Source organism: Sander vitreus, chromosome 5 (genome assembly GCF_031162955.1).
Source record: "Sander vitreus isolate 19-12246 chromosome 5, sanVit1, whole genome shotgun sequence".
Taxonomy (NCBI): Eukaryota; Metazoa; Chordata; class Actinopteri; order Perciformes; family Percidae; genus Sander; species Sander vitreus.
This window is the reverse complement of record NC_135859.1, coordinates 13,552,025-13,574,771: the sequence shown is the minus strand read 5'-3', so window position 1 is coordinate 13,574,771 and position 22,747 is coordinate 13,552,025. Positions and strand designations below refer to the sequence as shown.

Below are 22,747 nucleotides of genomic sequence, written 5' to 3'. Positions count from 1 at the left end.
TTGAAGAGCAAGACCGTACATGTTAAAGCGTAGCATGACCTTTTTTTTTCTAAAGATTTTTTTTGGGCATTTTTAGGCATTTATTTGATAGGACAGCTGAAGACATGAATGGGGAGAGAAAGGTTGAATGAAATGCAGCAAAGGGCCACAGGTTGGAATTAAACTCATGGCTGCTGCGGCAAGGATTGAGCCTCTGTACATGGGGCCCAGGTGCCCCCGTAAGCACGATCTTCACCTAACCTTAACCAAAGTGCTTTTGTTGCCTACATTTAACAATATGTGAGACTCAAGATGAGAACTCCTGTCTCCTGAGTTAAAGTCCTGTGCTTTGTACGTTCGCCATCCACCACATCTGCCCTACAAGATGATTCAAAGATCATTTCCCTCACTTGACAATTTTTTCCCCGTCAACATTTTTATGGTTTACTTAAAAATATAATAGGCAAAACAAATAACAGTAGTAGTACATACACAAAATATTTGTAGGAGTCAATGTTGACAAGAATGCAACAAAATATGTGACTGTGTCATAATACTATGGTGATATGTTTCTTTTCAGATGTGAAAGACATGAGCCCAATTTGTCCTGCTGCAACCATCTGAACTCTGCTTCTATGCTGCAGCAGTATATTTTTACCCCCTCACTCCCAATCTCTTTCATTTGCAATTAAGCACTAAGATTTAGCTGCCTGCCTTCTTTTCTTTTTTACCACAAGTGCTTCAAATATCTTCACAACTATTCAAAAACATTCAGCTTTGTTTCCCAAAAATCCATAGCAATAACTACACACGGGAAAGACTAACTTTCAACCAAAACATGCACCTGAACTTCATAACTTAAAAGAAGGAATATTCTTATCCATTGTTACCATACATTTGTAACATACAATAAAATACATTTTTGGCAAGGATTCTAACATGTTTAGTCCCAGTAATGCTCAGATGCACATCACATATACTACGATAAATATGGACATGGTGTACATATAGGAGGACCTCCTTGAAACGTCTTTACTGTTGGCAGGCTCTGAGATTACTGCAGGCATTTTGACCTCTCCACCAGGCATGTGGCCATCAAAACTACAGACCCTACAGATACCGTTGGGCGGAGGTGGGAAGGCTTTCCAAGACAGAACAAGAGAAAAAGAGAAAAGAGATGATAGTGTGGCCCAACTTTCACTCACACTGATGTTTTTTTTTTTAAAGATCTGAGAGAGAGAGTGTGTGTGTGTGTGTGTGTGTGCAAGTGTGTGACGACAAGATGGAGAAGAGAAACAGAAAAGACGAGAGCAGGAAGAGACTCACCATGACAGAAAGTGAGGATGAGAGGGAGGAGGGAGCCGAGCCACCTTTAAACTTCCACTCCTTTGTCAGATGTGCGTAAGTACTGGATCGAGAGCTAGTGGCAGGCTATATGGAGAGCACTGGGAGAGGCTCACCTTGAGGGGAAGAGCTAAAACCTCCAACATCCAGACTACTTCATGAGATGATGATTATGTGTAATAAGCAGGGAATGGTGCGGCCTCTAGCTCACGCAGTAAGAGCGTTCGCCCCATGTAGGCTGAGTCCTTTGCAGCGGCGCGGGTTCGAATCCGATCTGCTGCCCTTTGCTGCGTGTCATCCCCCAATCTCTCTCCCCCTTTCCTGTCTATCCACTGTCACTTTCCAATAAAGGTAAAATACGGTGGCCGACAGGGGCAAACGCCCTGCAACTTAAGAAAACACGCAAATAGACAAAACACAAGGAAATTAAGAAAACAACTTCATTAATTTGACAACACATGCGCAGCATTCAGCAAACGCGCTGCAACTACACACAACACAACCAAATAGATAAACGCGCTGCAAATATGAAACGATGCAAAAAGAAAAGCACACAAACCCAGAAAACAAATGCAACAAAAAAAACGCTGCATCCAGATTACACAACGGAAGTTCTCCAGACCTCTAGAGGGAGCAGCTAAGTGGAACAGCTGGATTTTCGACCCCAACGGGGGGAGAGAGAGAGAGAGAGAGAGAGAGAGAGAGACTGCATAGACTGTAAATATTAAGTCTATGTTTGAGATATGTTTTCTCTCGTTTGGTGGGTGTGTCTCGGCTCAGATGATACTCAATCAGCAGAGACGTTGTGTTGTGTGCATTTGCAGCGCGTTTGCTGAATGCTACGCATGTGTTGTCAAATTAATGAAGTTGTTTTCTTAATTTGCTTGTGTTTTGTCTATTTGCGTGTGTTTTCTTAAGTTGCATGGCGTTTGCCCCTGTCGGCCACCGTAGTAAAAGCCCCCAAAAAATAATCTTAAAAAAAAAAAGAAGCAGGGAATGGATAGATACCAGTAAGGTGCATATGCAAGGAGAGTGGGAACAGAAAGGCCGCAGAGTGAGGCTAACCTTGAGAACAGTGAGAGGCAGAGAGAAGGTCTACCACACTGTGATAAGAAGGGCTCTTTCAAAAGGCTGGAGGAGGAACACTCAGACAGGAGGGCTAGGCAGGCTGACTGATTGCAAGGTACAGCCCAAGGGTCACATTCTGACTCAATGAGGGCAGAGATACTGGACACACATGCATACACACACATACCAGGCCCACAAGACCCATCCATTCACACACACAGGCGGATGCTCTATACCCCTCTGACCAGCTCTTCATCATTACAAGTCAAACTCAAGATGAATAGAAGACAGATTACAAAACAGATGGAGTGATAGGAGGCCAGATAGGAAGAGACAGGACAGGGAGGCTCGACAGTAATCTAAATGTCCTTTCCTATGATTGTCATTGGCATTCTTGTAGACTGGCATGTAGCAGTACAATATGTCAAATAATACCACTCACCGTTCAGTCTGCTGTAAAGGGTAGACCTGTTTCCATAATGTCACAAGGAGAGAAGAAAAAACATCTAAAAAAGATGCTTCCAGCAAGCCTACGTCCTGCATCCAAAGAATCCATCAAGATCACTAAATGTCTCCAGTGGCAAATTCAATCAAACAGACTGTTCTTAACAGTCATGACAAAGCAATACAGAGGAAAACAAAGATATTTGTTTTCTTAAAGAAATGAAGGAGAGAAAGAATTGATTCCTGCAAAGGCAAGTCACCTCAGAGGAAAAATTCCAAAGCTTCCCCTTCATGTTTCAATTTGTTTTTCTTTCCCTCCTTCCCTTTTACTTTGTCTTCTGTCAAAAACAACTTGGGCTAACATCGCAAGCTGTCATATCAAGGCCATCCCCTGCATCTTTCAAAGGGGAGAATTCTGCAGTTGGGTGGAGCGGCAAAGCTCTCAGACACCCAACCATCGTTTACATACATGAGGTGTAAAGACCAAAGTTTGTGCCCTGAGGACAAACCCATTAAAGCACGGTTTCATGCAATAACTGAACAAACAGATATGGATGAAATGCTCTGGGTAGTAGGAGATCTAAATTCCAACCTCTTAAGCTGTTTAAAAACAATGTAAAACTTTAATTACCGTGTAATTGTTATCCGTCAAATACAGCACAGTGCGTGAGAATGCCTTGTTATCAACCAACTCTGAACATAGCTATAGCTATAGCTGCAACAGGATCACAACCCAGTGCTATAACAGAGTCTTTCATCATGTCTGAGTGGACACACACACACACACACACACACACACACACACACACACACACACACACACACACACACACACACACACACGCTTTCAACATCAGCAGATGCTTTCAACCATTAACATCATAGAAGCCAGATAAGTGTGCCCCCTCTTTTGAAACAACCACTGGGGAGGTGAGAGGCCTTGTAGTCAACATGCTGAAAGACTACTCAATGATCAAAGACTCAGAAAAGCATGACCCATGATGGTTTCTCTGAGAAGATAGGAGAGAGGGGGAGCCAGAGCAGGTAAAAGGAGAAAGAGTTGAAAGAAACAGAGGTGGGGAGACAGAGAGTGGGAGGCAAGGGGAAGGGAGAGTGCAAGCACACACTTACCATTTGCCACTGATAAACAGCCTACCTGTCACCACATGCCTTATAATTAAGGTTGGGCATCAACACCTATAATAGAAATTATCATTGGGAATTTGTTTAGAATGGGCTTTTGGATTCTTGAAAATGAAGTCTGAACTTGCTGTGCTTCTATCTATCTGTTTCACAGATTCCACATGCATCAATGCATTTGTTTAATTTGGTTAGGGCGGCTCCTGTTGCATTGAAAAGTGTCCCTAAGCTTTGCATAAAACAGTAGTGATACAGCAAAATGTAAATGCTAGGTGGAAACACTATAATGCAGGACAGGAAGTCAGTTTGACATGACAAAGCATTTTTTGCAGCATGGTGCAAGAATGCTATGGTTCTTATTAGCCCAGTCATAGGCAGACAGACCTGTTTGCTAATGCTGGTTCATCCAACTTGTTGTCACTCATCTTAAACATGGTAAGATAGAGAGCGTTACATTCTTCTCACAAAATACCTTGCAATTTACAGTATGTCAAATGGCTGTCTAAATCTTCTGCTGACTCAAATAATACTGTACGCTCAAATTAGAATGGAGAAATCAAGACTAATTGATAGGAATCAATATGCAAACTCTCAAACTTCTATCTTCAATAGCTATGGGGTATGGGTAGTGAAGGCATGTAAAAGCAGGAACGGAGAAGGAGAGGAGAGGAGAGGAGAGGAGAGGAGAGGAGAGGATGAAAACAGAGGGTTGACCCCAGCTGGAGTGTTCGCTCTGGCTGTCTGTAGATTTGTCAAGACAAGTGCACCTCTGTGCTTACCTGTAATGGCACAGGGGCAGGAGGGTGGGACAGGCTATTTCAATTCAGCGAAAGCGTGTTTGAGTAGGTCTAAGTGTTTGTGTGTGTGTGTGTGTGTGTGTGTGTGTGTGTGTGTGTGTGTGTGTGCGCGTGTGCGTGTGTATTTGTCTGTGAGACAAGACAAAGAAAGAGAAAGAGAGTGATGAAGAAAGGCAAAGAAAAAGTGGAAACAAGTGTAGAGAGAGCTCCTGGACAAAAGGTGGAGGCTCAGAGAACAAAGATGACCACATTAGAATATGAATCCAGGGCCTTGGGCACTCTGGCACTTAAAGAGCCCCTAAAGTCAAGTGGCAACTATTATGTGTCATCAGTGGTGACACAGGGTCACAGAGCAGGACGGATGAGGTCAGCGACGGTGCTCACCCTCTCTCTCAACATGCACCATTAAACAGTCCCACAGAGTGCAAAAATGACTAGCTGTCATTTGGGTGGAAAAATAGGCTTTGCAGTGACAAGAACATCTATACATTTTTTTACATAGGATTTTCTTGTACAGGCAGAGACACTGTCTCTGATATTCAATTACATTAGGTGAACAGAGTCATATTTGCATAGACACATTCAGCTAATGATATGATATTTTACATAATACACGACATGTGCATTAAAGTCGGTAAAATTCACAGATGGACCTCATTTCCTCCGATTAACTATCAAACAAGTACAAATAAAACACACAGGCAACATGCTGAATGTATAAAATGCTTCAGTTGTTTGCTGTTAAACCAGCTCTGTAATTACCTGAAGGATGTTTTAATTGTCGCATGTTCTACTCTTAATATTACTCAACGCTTTAGCAGCCCTCCAAGTGAGATTGATTGGATAAATCAGTCGGAATTATGAGAAAACAGGAGGTCTGCCAATCAGCGACGTGTGAGTCAGCTTGTGTGTTTTTCGGCATGTGTGTGGCTGGGGATGTGCCAGCGCATCAGCACATGTACATGTTTGTTCGGATGTATGCATATCCGTGTGTGTGTGTGTGTGTGTGTGTGTGTGTGTGTGTGTGTGTGTGTGTGTGTGTGTGTGTGTGTGTGTGTGTGTGTGTGTGTGTGTGTGTGTAAGTATATAGGGCTGACAGCTGGGCTTGTTCAAAAGGCTTACCGAGCATTCTGCCTGTTTGGGAAGCAACAAGCGCACGGTCTATCTGAACAAGGATCTAAAACCTGTGTCAACAGCATTGTACAACTGGTGTAAACAGCCACGTAGTCAACATGCTATCATTCACATACCAATAGACAAGCAGCTCTGAATTATTGTATTGTAAAATGCTGCAGTTGTTTAAAAAGGTGACAAAAAGACAACTGTATTTTTCACAGGTCAAAAAGAAATAAATTAATAAAGACAAACACTTCAATTTAGAGAGACAGCATTTGTGTTGATTGTGTGTGTGTGTGTGTGTGTGTGTGTGTGTGTGTGTGTGTGTGTGTGTGTGTGTGTGTGTCTGTGTGTGTGTGTTTTCATGTGTTTGTTTCCCTGTATGTGTGTGTGCAGGTAGTGTGTTTTTTCTTGCCATTTGTGCATGTGTGTATCGGATGCCAATGTGTGTACACCAGTACGACGGCACACTGTGTGTGTAGACATGTGTGTGTCAGTCCATCAGCATGTCGGCGTCACAGCCCTTCACTAAGTCCCAGATTAACAGTGACAGGCAGAGATCCCTCTAATTATCTCTTCCTGGACCACATGCAAATGGCAGAGCCGCACAGAAAGCAGCGATTGGCTGGGGCAGCCTGGGCGCTGCCGTTGGGCTAATGAGCCTGGCGACAGGATACAACCTTGTGATGTAGCACCAAAACAAACCCTTACCTTACGCATGCACGCACGCGCGCATGCACGCACGCACACACACACACACACACACATTATGTTTGAGGCATTTTAGCTGATGCCCTTTTTGAGAGTGACTTACACTGAATAAGTATAGAGAGGCTGAACATTTTGGCAGAAACCAAATTAAAATCTTACACTTTTTTGGAAAAGTGATGATCTCTCCAACTCCTATGCTACAGTGGCGCATCAGCACACACAAATATACAAATACACATTACTATTTACAATTGTCTTCGTATGTGTTAAATTACTATTACTCATTCAGTCATTAGCCATGTTAACACCACCACTATTACTGTATGACTGATAGGCAGCACAGCTCTTCCTGACTGCAGTGTTGACTCAGTAAACAAAAATATTCAGGTTTTTTTTTCAATTCACTGAGTTTACAGTATAATCCCTGAATATACTCATCAAACATTCAAACATGCTATAGCCAGAAACCTAACTCAGTGTAACCTCCAGAGGGTCTGAATAAAGATGGGACATGGAATAGAATAGTAAGGAAATGATGGACTGGAACAGACGGTCACAGTCTGTCTCTTGACAATGCACTGCTTCAGTCAGCTAAAAAAGTCAACTCAGTAAATCAGCAGGAAAGATGGCAACAGCGTCAAACAGTCTACCGTGTCTTGAATTGAGTCCCAGTCCATCTTAACTGGTTGACAAAACTGGTTCCAGGGGAAAAATATGTAATTATATTGTGGACGGAGCTGACAAAAACAAATACCCAGTGGACTTATTTAAAATTTTAGTTTCTACATAGTTCCCAAAGTCAGGTGTAGCAATAAAATGCATGAAGGTAACATGGGTGGTAAGTTAGCAGAGCATCTGAGTGAACGTTTTTTTGTGTTTGCTGTGGTATTGCAGTACATTTTTAGATAGTAGTAGATATTAGTACTACCATACAAGGGTCATAATGACAGCCCACAATTTCACCCAATGTAATGTGGTAAGGCTCATTCGGCATTTTCTTGAAGCACACATTATTTTCAGTAGGCTGTAAACGATTTGATCAGAGATCTCAATTCTCTCTTCACTCTAACTTCAACACATGATCAGACAAACATGCCACTTGCTGGGTTGTCATTAGCTTCTTACTTCTGATTTGCACCCTGAAAAAAAGTTGTTTTTTGGGGGGAAAGAACAGGCCATAAAGTTGCTACATCATGGCTCATTTCATCTATAAATTGCAGGAACGTCTTCTGTCTGTCTGTCTGTCTGTGTGTTACGCGCATATCTCTTGAACCGTTAGTCCGATGGATTTCAAACTTGACAAGTGTCTTGCTACGGGCACGAGTAAGTGCAGTGCCAAGTTTGACGTTGTTTGGATTAGAAATGCAAAATATATCGTTAAATATATAGGTAAAAGAAGGACACATTGGCTTTTGCCGCTCTAGCCGCTGGCCACTCCCCCTCTCACCCTGAGGACCAGAGAGAGAGAGCAACGGAGCTTTGGCAGCTAAAATGTGACATACACCTCAGACCCACAAAAATGTGCAAAGTTGCACTACTTTGGACTGTCTTTGACTTTGAATAAACAAACGACAATTCCCGAATTTAAGGATGTTTCGGAATCCCACACATGCAAAGCACAGTTGGCAGCGAGACGTATCTGTATATGTGTGTCTGTGTTTGGGGGCCTGCTTGGGGGGAAGGTAATCTGCACATCACACGCAGACGCCACATGCAGAACACTTTACAACAGCGGGGGGGGGGGACCCTTTTCCTGCTATTGTATTAAGTTGCTGTGAGCTGGCAGAACATAACGAATCTCGGAGATTATTCCTTCACAGCGCTGTGCAATGCAAGAAAATCTCAGAGTTGAACCGGGCAGACACGTCAGTTTTCAGCAGACTCGCCCTGGGTCGGGTTAATTAAGTCTACTGCTAACGTACAACACTAATAACATTACCGTCGCCAAAATACCCCGTGAATCAAATCCATACTTCACCGTTAAGCCACCAAACCTGTATGGAAATGAGCACCTTTACTGAAGTGTTACATTCGTTAACGATCATATAACACGAGACAACGTCTCTCTCTCTCTCTCTCTCTCTGTCTCTCTCTCTGCGTGTGTGAACGTGCGTGCGCACACACACACACACACACACACACACACACACACACACACACACACACACACACACACACACGGTCCGGTTCTGGTGGTTGATGAACGCAGATATGTGCTGATTAGTTCTCATAACTGGCCGGATGGGTAGCACACTGCCATGAGTCCGTGACGCTAATGTCTGATTACTCCACATTTTCATTGTGATATTTTGTGATTACATTCTGAATCTGCCCCGTTCTCTGTCAGGTAAATACAGTAGTACAATGTCTTCCTCTGATGTAGACGTAGCCTACACTGTAAGTCAGTAGTAGGCTTTACAATGGAGTTGCATATTAAGTGGTTTGGGGTCCTTATGTAATTCATTTTTAAAACGGGCACATTTTCAACGGGCACTGCACTAGCATTTATAAAATCCTGGTTTAGCTGCTTTTAAGGTCTGTGTAGCAACAAGTGATCTTGCAAGAGTAGTTTAGCTTTAACTGCACAATGCTGGCATCACAACAACAGAAATTCTTCACCTCCACCACCGTTACACATACCAAAGACAAAAGCATAGCTTTCTATTGCAGTGTGGAGCACCATCTTTATATTTGTACCACTAAAATACCCCAGTGTATTTGGGCAGCCTTGGGACTTGCCATTTTTAATCAGGAGCGGGTGGCTTTGTTTTGTCCCTGTTCCATCCGGCATATCCCTCCATCCTTGGAGGGCTTTGCAGTAGATTGAGTGGTATTTTCATTTAGCTCTGGTGTTACAGAGTCTCTCCAACTATTTATCCATCGATGGTTGGAAGTTGGAACAATCCCAGAGGTTGCTATTTATGTTATGAAAGTATCTGAAATCACAATGTCTGCGAAAAAGAGGTCAGATGAAACTGCAGAAAGTTCACAATACACGAGGGATAACCAGATAATCCTGTTGAGAAGCTTGCCTTGTGGCATAAGCATGCACCGACAATCCTGTCACTGAATAGTGATATTATTGTATTGTAGTAGTGTTAACAATTGTAACCAATTCAAAGCCTTTGGGAGTGGTGACTGCAGGAGTAAAATGGTTAGAATATGATATGTGGTATAATAACCAGAAAGAGATGGAAAAACTCATTTACACATGACTGCATTCACATGGAGGCATGCATATTTAACTCCCACATGTACCGCTGAATGGTCTGTACAGTAGAAGTGACAGGTGAAAATGTTCTTACTGTGTCAGCATCCATATACTGTACACTTAGAGCTGGACACAGTGAACAGTATGTATTGACCTGCCTTTCATATCCATTATTTAAAGTTAATTCAAATATATTCCAAAGCTTGACCAACGCAAAATCATTGCCTTAACGACCTCACAGGATAATGAATTAGGATTTATTTATGATAGCCGAGGCTGGAAAAAAAAGATATTGTTCAAATGTATTGCACCACAAAGTACAGTCTTCGGTAACCACAGAGAACAGAGCAATGTGCAGTAATGACTGATGCCTCTTGTCTCTACAATGGTTTGACCATGACCACTCTCTGAGAAGATAGATTTGCCTCCACCCTGCAGATCGTTTTTAGATGGACAAGACAAATATTTCAGATGTATCACACCGAGGAATCACGCTGGAGGTGAGAGGAGGTAAAGGGAGACCGAGAGATAAATACAACATAGGGGAAAAAGAGAGAGCGAGGGAGAGGGGAGGGGGGAGGGAGAAAAAGTGCGTCCGGCCTGCCTGCCTGGCTGACAGTTGACTCTGTTGGATGTGACTTTCACAGTCTGCTGGCGGTTTGTGTGGAAGCCATCACATCTGTGACTGCCCGTTTGATTAATGAGCCTCTCAGCTTGTCTGTGCAGTTTGAGGAGGGGCCACGGCCTTATCCCAGGCATCACTGATTTATTCGCCTTTGGAGCAAACCTCCAAATATCACACACACTGAAATATAAGAGGGGAACATTCACACACATGCAGGCAGACACATGTACACCCTCCATGATATGCATACAGTATACAAGTTGGTGCAGTGCAGATGCGTACGCACACAGACAGGCTTGGAAACAGACTTGTGCGCACAAGCTCATCCCTCTCCTCTGCCACCTGCTTACGGCTAATGAAAACCTCAATGTGTCAGTGCTGTCCAGGGGTAGCGAAGACAAAACACACCATGTATAACCAAGCAGACAAAAGATGTATTCTGTCTCCACCAACACAAACTCCCATCCCTAGCTGTCAGTCAGCGGAGGGGACACACACAAGGGGATCGACGAGAGAAGAAAGAAGCCCTTCCTCAATGACACATCACACTCTCCTGATTTCGGTGACAAGTCTTTTGAATTTCGGGCCTCGCAAGATGGAGAGCCTGATGATGGCTTGAGAGCGTTTCTTCTTGTTTCTTTGGCAGCATCAGCCATGAAATGTCACTCTGGCTAACCTTGAAGCTCTGTTCTCCTGTGTTGTTTAATGCTTCCAGACTAGGGAAACCAACTGCTCAAAATGGTACAGTAACATCGCCCTTTAAGTCAGATAAATGATTCCAGAAACATTTCCAGGTACATAAATGTGCATAAGCGTGTGCATAACCTCACACAGGCATGCTCATGTACTCTCACACACACACACACACACACACACACACACACACACACACACACACACATACAAAACCCCACCAACCACAAGCACGCACTCCCTCATTCCCCGAAGCGTAAAGAAAGACTATTAATCCAGACACACTGAGATCCAGCTTCTCCCCAGGTTGATCAGCGTCCGTGGAGGAAGACGAACATTCTGACATATTTGTTTTTATTTTATTCCCTGAGAAAAAGGCCCGCCATATGGCAGAGCCCAGGAACAGATGGCGATTGCCCACTTCCTGAAAGCACAAGCGTCTATCGCTGCAATTTAAGGAGCTGCTCAAGCAAGAGAATGCCACAGACTGGCATTTTTCCACAAACTGCTATTGTTATGGACCTGAGGGGTAACAGCTACAATGAGACAATGTAGAGGAAATGCTTTAGTGTTCAGTAGTTACAGTGTAGCTTAAGCTACCAAATCTATGGGTCAATGCTGCTAGTACTCTCTTACTGTCAATGTGTGAAATAAAATTGTGGGGACAACTGCTTACTCTGAACAATAACTGTAAAACTAGCACAAGCCACAGCATATCTAACTTTAACTTAAAGCTCCGTTGTGTAATTTTTTGAGTTGATTCTTAGCAAAACCCCCTTTGTTCTTTCAGAAATATGTGCTCATTCATGTGTAATTACTTCCACCAACTAATAAAAGTATTCTCGTACGCGTAGAATCTGCCATTCAGAATCATTCAGAAAACATACTAGCGACTCGCTGGAATGACGGCCGCCATGTTGTGCCTTCATCTTTAAAATACATTAGCCAAAGAGGGACATAGCTCCGCCTTTTGCGCTTTTACACTCAGTGCCAGGGAGGGGGAGGAGATTACTTGCGACTGCCGGCAGATTTGAAAGCCTGTTGAAAATGGAGGATTGCGCCTATTCTCGAGGACATGTAACGGAGTCGCCAAGGAAGTTAAAAAGAGAATTAAAACGACAACACGACAGGCAAAGCAACAAAACCAAAGTTAATACTGGAGTAGCTTTTCCAAAATGGAAAAGATCATATGGAGCAATGATTTCAAAAGGAACATCAAAGTTGCCTGCTTTCTTCTCAAATGGTAATTCTGCCTATTTGTGTAAATTCGTGCACAACACATGGTTGTGCAACAACGTCTAGGATACTTTTCCTCGCGTCAATGATGAAAAAGGATTGTCTACCTTGTAACATAAACGTAATCATATGTGTCGTGATTTCCCTGGCAGACAACTCACATGCAGTTGTAACACAGACTAGCTACAGCTAGAACAGCTGCGTGTAAACGATGGAGATACTAAGAGCTAATTTCGGTTTCATTGACATTGTTCATACTGCTCAGAGAAATATATTAAAAACACAAACCTCCGTTGCTTCTCTCCTACGCTGTAAACATTGCCTTACACTATTAATCTCGTACAATGTACAGAATAACGATAGCATTGATACTTTACTAACATTAGCTTGCATATGTTTGGGAGCCTGATAGCTGATGTTAACAATGAAATGGTACCAAAATAATGTAAAACTATTATTACACTGGAAGGAACACTCACGGACGAAGTCGTTGCTAATTTCGGGTTCGGCCACCATAGGAGTTTAAACGCGCTTGGAATTGGGGGGGGGGCTAGAAAGTAATATTCAGTTGGTTGTCATATACAATTTCACTGCTAGATGGGAGAAATTCTTACACAATGTAGTTTTAACTGTTGGTTATTCACTGTTTACTGGCCAATGTATGAAGTCTGTTGTCCCATGATTTTAGGAAATGGTACCTGGAGCAATGGACCAGCATTGTAGATGTAAGCATGAATGTCCTTGGATAATATTAGGTCCTTATGATGGAGTGGAGGAGCCGCCCTGTGACACATCAAGCTTCATCTCTCATACTCGGCTACCCCTTATCAACCAGGTCAGAGGACCTTTTCTGACATACGGAAACAAGGAAGGTGTCTCAAAAAGTCACCTTGGCAGATGACAGTTAAAATGTGACTTTCGTCTGTGGCAATACTCCATACTTTTCTCAGAGATTTGCTTAATTTTCCTTTGATTGGAAAAGAAAAATGACAAAAAAGACTACGGTTTATGAAGTCCTTGTAACACAATGAGAGTTCAAATAAGAAGGCCAGCATTGCTGCCATCAATTACAACCTACATAGGGGTTCTGTTGCTTTTCACTGCTCTGTTGAAAAGTATGCTGTGACAGAGTTACAAGTGTTACCCAAAGAATACAGGATTTCAAAGGGTAACCAAGGACCAAACAGATGAGTTATCCATACACCACTAGTTGAAGAGAAACTATTCTGTATCAGTTGAATCACTTGGCACTTTGACTCCATGCTTTTACAACAAATGACGGCTTATATTTTGAAGTCAAAGGGTGAGGCAATGTGGACACTATTCAATCTGTAGCTCATGTCAATTAACACACAATTCTTGGTGTGCAATTTGTTCAAGGTGAAACATCAAGCACATATTTAACCTGAGTAAGAAATGTAATTGACTTTGGCATTTCATAAAAGAACCTTGCTGCTAATACCAATAAGGAACTGAGTGAATATGCATCAGGATGGTTAATACAAAGCTGTCCTGTAGTCCTATTAAGGTCTGCCCATGGACTTTGATTATTGAATACTGTATGATTTGGTATTTCTGCAGTATGCCTCCTTCATAAGTCAACTGTACAAAAGTATTCATCATAGTGTATTGGCTGACATGATTTCATGTTAGAAAGATGATAAATACAAATGTGTAAGAGGCAAGGACAACAGAAAACCCAAAGCAAAAATGAGAAAGTATTTCTATGGAAATTTGTAAGGAATAAAAGATTACAATTACAGATTCTGGGAGCCTGAGCCTGGCTTTCAGTCAACCAGCTATCCTTTCAGTCAATCAGTCAGTCAGTCAGTCAGTCAGTCCATCATCAATCCATGAATGAATTTTTGAAAACTGCCATTTTATCGAGTCAAACTCCTAGCCATTCAGTTAAAACACCTTTCAGCTTGTCATTAATCCACCTAAACTGCCTTTTTACATCCATTGCACCAACCAGTCATTAACCAAAGCAGTCCACCAGTTAGTCAGCAAATTAGCCAGCAAATAAGCAGGTTAAAAAGTTAGCCCACCCACAAATCATCCATCTTTCCATTCAAACTTCCAGCCTGCCAGGAAGCCAGGTCAGCCAGTCAACCCTGGGGGTCCTGGGGTAGTATTAATCAGTCTGGTTTCTGCTGAAAAGCTCAATCTGCAGATGATGGATGAGCCATCGTGCTGAGGGAGCTAAAGTGACAGGTGACAAAGAAGGACACACACACTTGTATAAATCCCTCCTGTCTGGCTACACCATCAAGGTAGCAGGGTGAAAGTGTATGTGTGTGTGGGTGTTGGTGTGTTGTGTGTACAGGCGCAAGTGTCTCAGCATGTGTCCTGCTCTGCTAATGAAGTCATCTGAACAGTGATTTAACAGCCCTGGTGTAAAAGCCTACCGCCCTTAACTCATAGCCTTGCTCCATTAGAATGTGATATAAACCCTGGGCACAATAACTGTCCTGCCACTGTAACAATATATAGGAGGCCAATGGGCCACACTGCTAACTCACAGTCAAGGGAGCGAAAAAAAAAATTGGCTGTGTACAGAAAAGGAAAGTCATTCAAGGAGACCAAAACTCACAAGACAGAAAATACAGAACATCACAAGGTCACAGTGATAGGTATTTCCATACACTACGAGACCGTGTTATTACTATTTACATTGTCAAGTGTGTACGATTGTATCCTCTGGTTTATCCAACAACTGGAGGGAGTAAAAGAGTAATTGTTGCAAAGCCTCTGTGAAAACAGCCGAGGGCACTTCGGTCTGCGGTTATGTAGAAAGCATTATCCTTATCTGCACTAACAAATGGATGAGTGGATCCGACATCAGTGCGCTTATCCCGTGAATGGTCTTCTACAGCTTGAGAGATATTTTTGAGTCTGAGATGGATCTGAGGAAAACTTTGACAGCTTACATGTCGCCAGCCATGAAACTAACTTCCTGCTCTGTGCGAGAGTCTCAGGCAGAACCAAAGCCATTCTCCAAATCCTCCATGAAATCTGCTCTTCTGGCCCAACAAAGAGAGGCTAATGAGGCAAATGGCAGAATCTCAGACACTTTGATACTGTGAGATTAGGGTGAATTATATAACCTTTACCCCCTCCCACTCCCATCCTTCCTCATAGTTTTTGGTGCCTTGTCAGTGTTGACAGCTCTCTTTCTCTCCCTCTCTCTCTGTCACTCACAATCTCAAATTGCGTCCAATCTCCTCTTTTTTTGCTCTCTCCTCCTATCTGACTTCATATCCACGTATTTCTGTTTCTATTCATGTATGTCCCAACACTAATTTGGCTCAGTCAAGCAATGACAGTATCTGTTTTAACATGCAACAAAGCAGCATATAAGGGGAGGAATAATGGAGTGTGTGTATATATATATATATATATATATATATATATATATATATATATGTGTGTGTGTGTGTGTGTGTGTGTGTGTGTGTGTGTGTGTGTGTGTGTGTGTGGGAAGAGGGGGTAGAGGCATGAAGGCGACAAAGCTCGTCACAGCACAGAGCTGCGTACTTCACCCTTATTAGACCTGTGTCCTTGGCAGATGCAGAGCTTGCCCTTTGTTAGAAAGGTGTGTGTGTGTGTGTGTGTTACAATGGCGGTGATTTAGAATGGATTGGGCGTAGGCGTGGAGACAAGGCGCAGTAGCCCCATGGCTCCCTGATAGCTGGCAGCGTGACAGCTGCGAATGGAGAACAGGGAACAGCCTGAAGTATTGCCATCTAATATGTGTCACATACCTGCATAAATATTTATGCCCATTGCAGAGCAGAACAGGAGAGGAGGGGGGGAAGGGGAGGATGGGACGGGAGTGGTGGACTTGAGCGAAAAAAAACTCTTCAATTAGGTTACGCTAAGATCTGAGCTAGCCACTCGTTCATCTCGTTTTCCATCTCCAACAACGTTTCTGGTTATTTCAAGGCCAGAAAAGTACCGGAACAGCAGGCATAGCTCAATTACCAAAATCTGCAAACATTTTGTCCATGTAGACAGTCAGCCACACATGTGCATTAACAAAAATAGGATCCCATGATTCAACACACACATCATATTACAGCGTCCCATATCCTTTTCCAAAGAGTTCTTTCCATTGTTCAGCCTCCATTGTGGAAGCCTTTGAACAAAGTGGAAGTTTGAACCTCTGATGAAGAGCAGCTAGGCTATACGATCCCCAATGACTGGAGCTCATGCCTAAGCTAAGTCAAAAGGGAAGGGAAACTTGCCTCCGGAGTCTCAAGTGAACAGCTCATTTTGTACAGGTAAAAGCACGACTGATGCAGCACAAGCCTCTGTGGAGCGGGGCTTTTATTTCATGAAAAGACTGCTCAAAAACAAAAACACCTGTGAGGATCACAATAAAACAACAGGAAAACTCACTCACACTTGCGTTTGCATGCGTGAAAGTAGTGTTTTACCTGTTGGCCAGCAGAGTTTTGAAGGTGACCTGACTCATGCCCTGATAGGCTGGCAGCAGCCTCGGCCAGTCCCATGCCCAGTCCACCACTGCACTCTGTTGATGTATGAGGATAGAGTATTGTTAGTTATTAATCAGGGTTAATACCATCAGTGCATTACCGCTCCAGCTGGGACCCACTAACAAAGGAGGAGGGGGGTCCCCATCGCAGGCTACAGACACCAGGCGATCAATCATGTCCGCACAAGAAGGTTTTTATTCCAATAAGACAGCAATTAATTTATAAATCCATTTGGGGGGATGTAGCCATCATTTATAGAAAGATAAATCAATTTTGGGAGGGAGTCGTTACTCTTGCAACTGCTCGGCTTTTTTTCTTACCATCTTCAATGGCACCCCGCCAAACCCCCCCTCTCTTTCCTTCTCTCTCTCTCTCTCTCTATTTTTCGTAAACGCACACACACTTGGCACTAGCACCATATTGGGAAAGCAAATAAAAATCAGATTGCTTTGATTGCCAAAATGTCACTCTTAACTCCAGGCTGAGTTTTATTGACAAAAGGAGGAGAACTCCACTTGTTCTCTCCATCCATCCATCCCCCCTCTGCTCCTTTCTCATAGGTGATTGATGGATGTAACTTTTTTTTTTTTTTTCTCCACCCTCCATTTTATTTGACAAACAACACAGGCACCTGAAGCGGAGAAGGCATTTTAATCATTCTCTTAATAGGGTGTTTCTATGCAAAGCTATGCAGCCTCCTGCGATAAGCCGAAAACAGGCCAAGTCTTAGGATTAAAACGTGTCTCTTCTTGAAAAAACAATAGCGGCAACACAGCTACATTGCAAGGGATGTAATGTGTGTATAAATACATCTAATCCATTTTGAAAAGTAAAAAGACACACAAAGGTCTGTCTTGAGGAGATACTAGCTTTTGTTGATTGTTTTGTGTGATATCAGTGCTATTTCCCTTGATAGTCGGGGAGAAATGAGGGAGGGGCAAGCTGACAACTCTACTCTACAACTCTGAGCTAAAACTACCTGTAGCCAACATATCTCCTGTATGTAGAAGAAAATCTAACAATTAACTGAACATCACGGTAGCACTCCTGGGGATAGGTTTGGGGGTAAAAGGGTATACGGTTCAAAGCCCCAAAGAAGTGCACTTTAAGACTGCACTCTCCTTCAACATTACTCATTCTTTTATGAAGAAAAAAAAAAATTCTCTCATCTTTTCACCTTTTCAGTTCTTTTCTTCCTGCTTGGAAAAGGCAGCGACCTATGGAGAATAGGAAAGCCGAGCCCCAGAAAGACCTGACAACTTCAGAGATTGCCACAGTATCGAGTTCACTAGAGACTCAAACAGCTCCTAACCTTCAACATTAAGCTTCTGGCCTTGGGAGGAAGTTTAAACGACACCGCCCTGCACATCACAAGTACACCCACACAGTACAAAGTCTAAAGACATGAAGAAGCTCCAATAATCACTTAATTATCATAGATATTTCATAGAGCCAAAATAAATAATTAATACATGATTTGCTATCAAAATAAACTGTGATGATAACACTGAAAATGCTTCTTGACAAACCTGGTCCAGCTTCTTCTTGCCAATGTGGTCAAATTGTTGGAGAGGGTTGAAACCGGCAGTGTCCGCATGACTATCAGAGCCGAGGTCAAAGTTCACCAAGTGAGGAGGATTATTGGGCGAGTTTGTGCTTCCACTTAGTTTAAACATCAATAGTTCCTGTATCCAAGACAGAAGGGGAAAGAGAGGGTAAAAACACAAGACAGACAGCGAGCACGAAGGTTGAAAGATACATAAAATGACTGACAGAATATATTCTGTTAAGAAAAAGGCCGACAAACTAAGACCAAAGAGTGGCCAAAAAGGTATTTTCACGAAAAACTAAACTTCCTCAAACTGAAAGAGCAGCAGTGCATACTTAAAGACATTCAGCATACTGACAATTGGAGAGAAAAAAAATTACTGTTGCAATATTCATTTCATTTTTCACTTGTGATAATGATAATGCACTTCTAAAAGTTTGCATTTCAATGACGTCCGGTTTGACTGGCACAACAAAAGCACAAAAAAACACTTTTTCCAGACAAGCATAGTGCAATGGGCAGAATGATCTCCATCCACATATTTCCTAATTAATCAGCCTTACAAAAGTATAATTAATAAGAGCTGTTCAAAAACAGATTAATGAAAACACAGAACATACGGCATATAGATAATGTGTGTAGATGTAGAGACAGAGAAGGGTTTTCAGGACACCAGTACATGTTCTACTTTTGTTTCTGTAACCTTTGCTGTGGTTGCTTAGTACAGGTGTCTTGCAAGATCTACAGTATAAATAAATGACGTTGTGTATGTCTCTGTAAGTGTGTGTGTGTGTGTGTGTGTGTGTGTGTGTGTGTGTGTGTGTGTGTGTGTGTGTGTGTGTGTGTGTGGGCATCATGGTGTGAATTCACTATATTCCCATCTGTCAGCTTGACATGGCCTCTGATCCACCTATCCCACCGCCTCACCACCAGCCCAGTCTGTCCCTGACCTCGGTGTTCTCGCCTCAACCTCGGGTGCGTAGAAATGCTCTAGCTGGCAGGAGGGTAACTCAGAGCCTACTTGGGAATCCCATTCACATTCTATTAAATTGCTACGCAGAGTTATAGCTCTTCACAGATTCCATCAACAGCAGCATAATGTGTATGGTGCTTATGTTTGTGTTATTCTACGCTGCGCCCTAATAGACAGTCTATAGGAGGACCATGTCTGTGAGGATCACATGAGCACCAACCAAGTGTAGCTTCTACTTTATTACCGCACCTATACCCATATATGTTATGCTATGGTGATCATTAAAGGCTCCTCCACTATTAGTGCCATTGATCAAGCATTCAAGGATTTTTCACACTGTATTATTTTTTCTTCTGGAATGCATTTTGTATTCCTTTAAAGATAATTCATCTGTATGCTACTTAAAGGATATGTCTAGTGATAATCTATATATTTCTTATCAACACATTTCGTCAGGAATGAAAAGGCCAAAACCAACAAGGAATTAATCCCACTAACAATAATTATCTGCATAGCCAAAGCCTGATATAGTTTATTCCTACGCATATCAGTGAACCACGCTGTTGCATTGGTTGACATGCCCCTTTATTAAAATGAACACGAGCATTGTAGTTCATTTTGTAATTCATCCCACATTCACATCCTGCTGCCATAAACAGTAGAGCACCAAATCTGCAGCTGAAAATGGCCCACAACAAAGACACAATTTACCCGTAATATTTGCTAACCATTACTACCCTGGAAATCCAGAGTTCTCGTAAGAGCACAATTTGAATTTGCTCAGCGAGTCACTCTGGCATTGAGTAATGATGCTCATTACCTATGCCCTTGGTAGCCGAGCTGCACCAATCACATCGGTGTATCTGATATAGGCGGGCCAGAGGGGAGCTAAACAGATGACGACAGCGCTGCGACGTCAAAGTCCGGAATCAGTCAGTAAACATTAGTCGTAGTGTTATCCAATTGCGTGCAGTGATATTTTCAAATGCATGCTTGGTGCCGCCCCTCGAGTTGAGCCATTTTCATTACTCATAGCCAGACCCTTAATCTTTCGGATTTTGGTCTGGATTTCCAGGCTAAACCATTACGGTGTCCAGCTGTTTAAAAAAATTATTCATCCTTTCCTAAAAATTAAATTAAATATTCATCACCCTTTTCAAAAAATGTATGTCCTCAGGAGGAACCGGGCAGTGTGGGGAAAGTCGGAAAGTTCTGAGAAATGGACTAATACACTGTTGGTTTTGGTTTTTTAATGGAATTTTGTTGACAGTAACAAAAAATGCAGAATATTGTCAGCCTCATCCAATACTGACTATTTTTTTCCCACTGAAAGAGCCATTGTAGTGAGAATATACAGTAGTCCATAGGATCATGTGACGCAGTGTGCAGTGTACAGAGTAGCATATGCTCGTGCCTTTGTGATATTCAGTAGCAGGAGGCTGTTTATGGGATATATATGTAGTGTACTGTAGGTGGAGGATGTTTCAGTGTGATTTTTACTCAAGAAAGAATGTCGACAGGCTGACCTGGTGTTATGGAACCAGTCAAAACAACTTGAGTTTCTGTACATAACACTTTCTATGTACTTTTTACTTATTTTCCAGAAGTCACTTTAAAGCACTTGTTTTTACCAACTGTGTACTTAAGGGTACATATCACTAAACTCTCTATTTATATATATACTCAATTAATTAATTAACGTGGACAGTTTTTAGAGAACGTCTACTTTTCATTCTGTTAAACTTTTTTTTCTCTTAAGTGAGTTTAGCTCAAACAACTTCTACTTGAGAAAAAAAAGAAGAAAAAAAGGAACCACTGCTCTTTCACACTCAGAGAGTTCTACTGTATACTGAATGTGGTAACTCCATGTGGCTCCCTCTCCTCTACATGTGATGAGCGTATAACACAGGAAATCACTGTAGGTTTGCACCCTCGAGGTCACCTGAACAACAGAAGATCAGAACAGGCACATTTCACACACACCCTCTGTCTCCCCCTCCTGAACAGCCTGCGGCCTCAGGCCAGCAGCCACCTAATTGCTGGGGAGAGGGAGTGCTTCCCTACCTCATTGCCTTGGATGATGTGATAGATCTGCCTCAGGTAGTCGCTGCCACCTGCTTTGTGGCAGACCTCCAGCAGCATCAGGCCTATTTTCTGCTCAGTCAGTTCAGCCGCAGCGACTCCGCTTTCCTTTCCTCGCTCTAATACACTGAGAGAGAAACAGAGATAGGAAAAGGAGGAGATGGAAGAGTAAACACAAAGACAGAATAACACAGAGTGGGGCAAAGAGAAAGGAGAGGAAACCGAAAGAGGGAGAGTGTCAGCTTGTATCTCTATATCACCTCTGGCTGAGAAAGTATTTTCTACTTTAGCAAAGAATTTGGGGTAAAATTTGGAAGTTGCTATACAAAAGAAGATTACCTGAAACACGACTCCTGAGTTTAATTAAGGATTTTTTTTTGTTTTTAGAGAAATCATTTACTCCAGAGGGTATAGGAACATAAAATGCAATACTTGGCAAGGAAATAAATATCTCTTTGCTCCACTAAACTGAATACCAGTCCGGTCAAGGCTAACGCAAGTGAGAAATGCAGACAAATTATTATTGAGGGTTAGATAACAAAATAATTCTCACTGTTGTCATTACCATTCATGAGATACATAGGGGAATTTTGACCGAAGGATGTCGGTGCACTAAAAGTGATTGGTGTGTGTGTTCCTAGGCATGTATGTGTGTGTGTGTAATTGTGTGTCAAGGTCCTCATGCATGTACAGTCCCCAACCCCTGGCAGACGCCTGCATCATTTTCCTGCCCTTCCTGTATGGATGGATATCACACTACCGTCCATCAAACCTTCTCCTTCACATACACTTCCTGTCATTGTTCTCTCTCTCTCTCTCTCTCTCTCTCTCTCTCTCTCTCTCTCTTCCCCTTTGTAATTATAAGATGGCAGAAACGGTGTCGCCTGTCAGCCAGCCATTGGCTGCTTGACATTGAGAGTGGCAAAGGAAGAGGAGTCCCCTCTCGTCCATGTACATCCCTTCATTCTTTTGCCTGGCGGCCCGGCGATGGTGTTGTCGGCGATGGTGGCTGTGCATCCGTGTCAGCACCTGCACTGTATCCTTTCCTGTCCATCACTGTGCAGGTGAAGCAGATGATTGGATTCAGTCAGCGGGGTGATTAATGAGGGCCCCTCCGGATTTGGGACAGCCTATCAATCATGTCATTAGGGCCAATGTGCCCTGAAAGAGGCAGACCTCCGCCAAGGAATAACTGCATTCATCTTCATCTGTGTATGCATCCCGTCAGCCCAGCCAGGGTCACCATGATGGAGAACAATAATCTTCTCCTCTACAAATTA

At 42.7% G+C, this 22,747-nt stretch overlaps 1 protein-coding gene across 2 annotated transcripts in view; it reads right to left on the bottom strand.

The window, feature by feature from the left end:
- kiaa0825 (KIAA0825 ortholog) overlaps positions 1-22,747 on the bottom strand; it is a 128,148-nt gene that overhangs the window by 56,392 nt on the left and 49,009 nt on the right. For both annotated transcript variants that reach the window (XM_078250487.1, XM_078250488.1), the window contains exons 20-22: positions 21,450-21,594; positions 18,393-18,548; positions 16,804-16,898 (exon numbers count right to left, since the gene is read on the bottom strand). In XM_078250487.1, the coding sequence (XP_078106613.1) occupies positions 16,804-16,898; positions 18,393-18,548; positions 21,450-21,594 (396 nt within the window). The remainder of the gene's footprint in view (positions 1-16,803; positions 16,899-18,392; positions 18,549-21,449; positions 21,595-22,747) is intronic.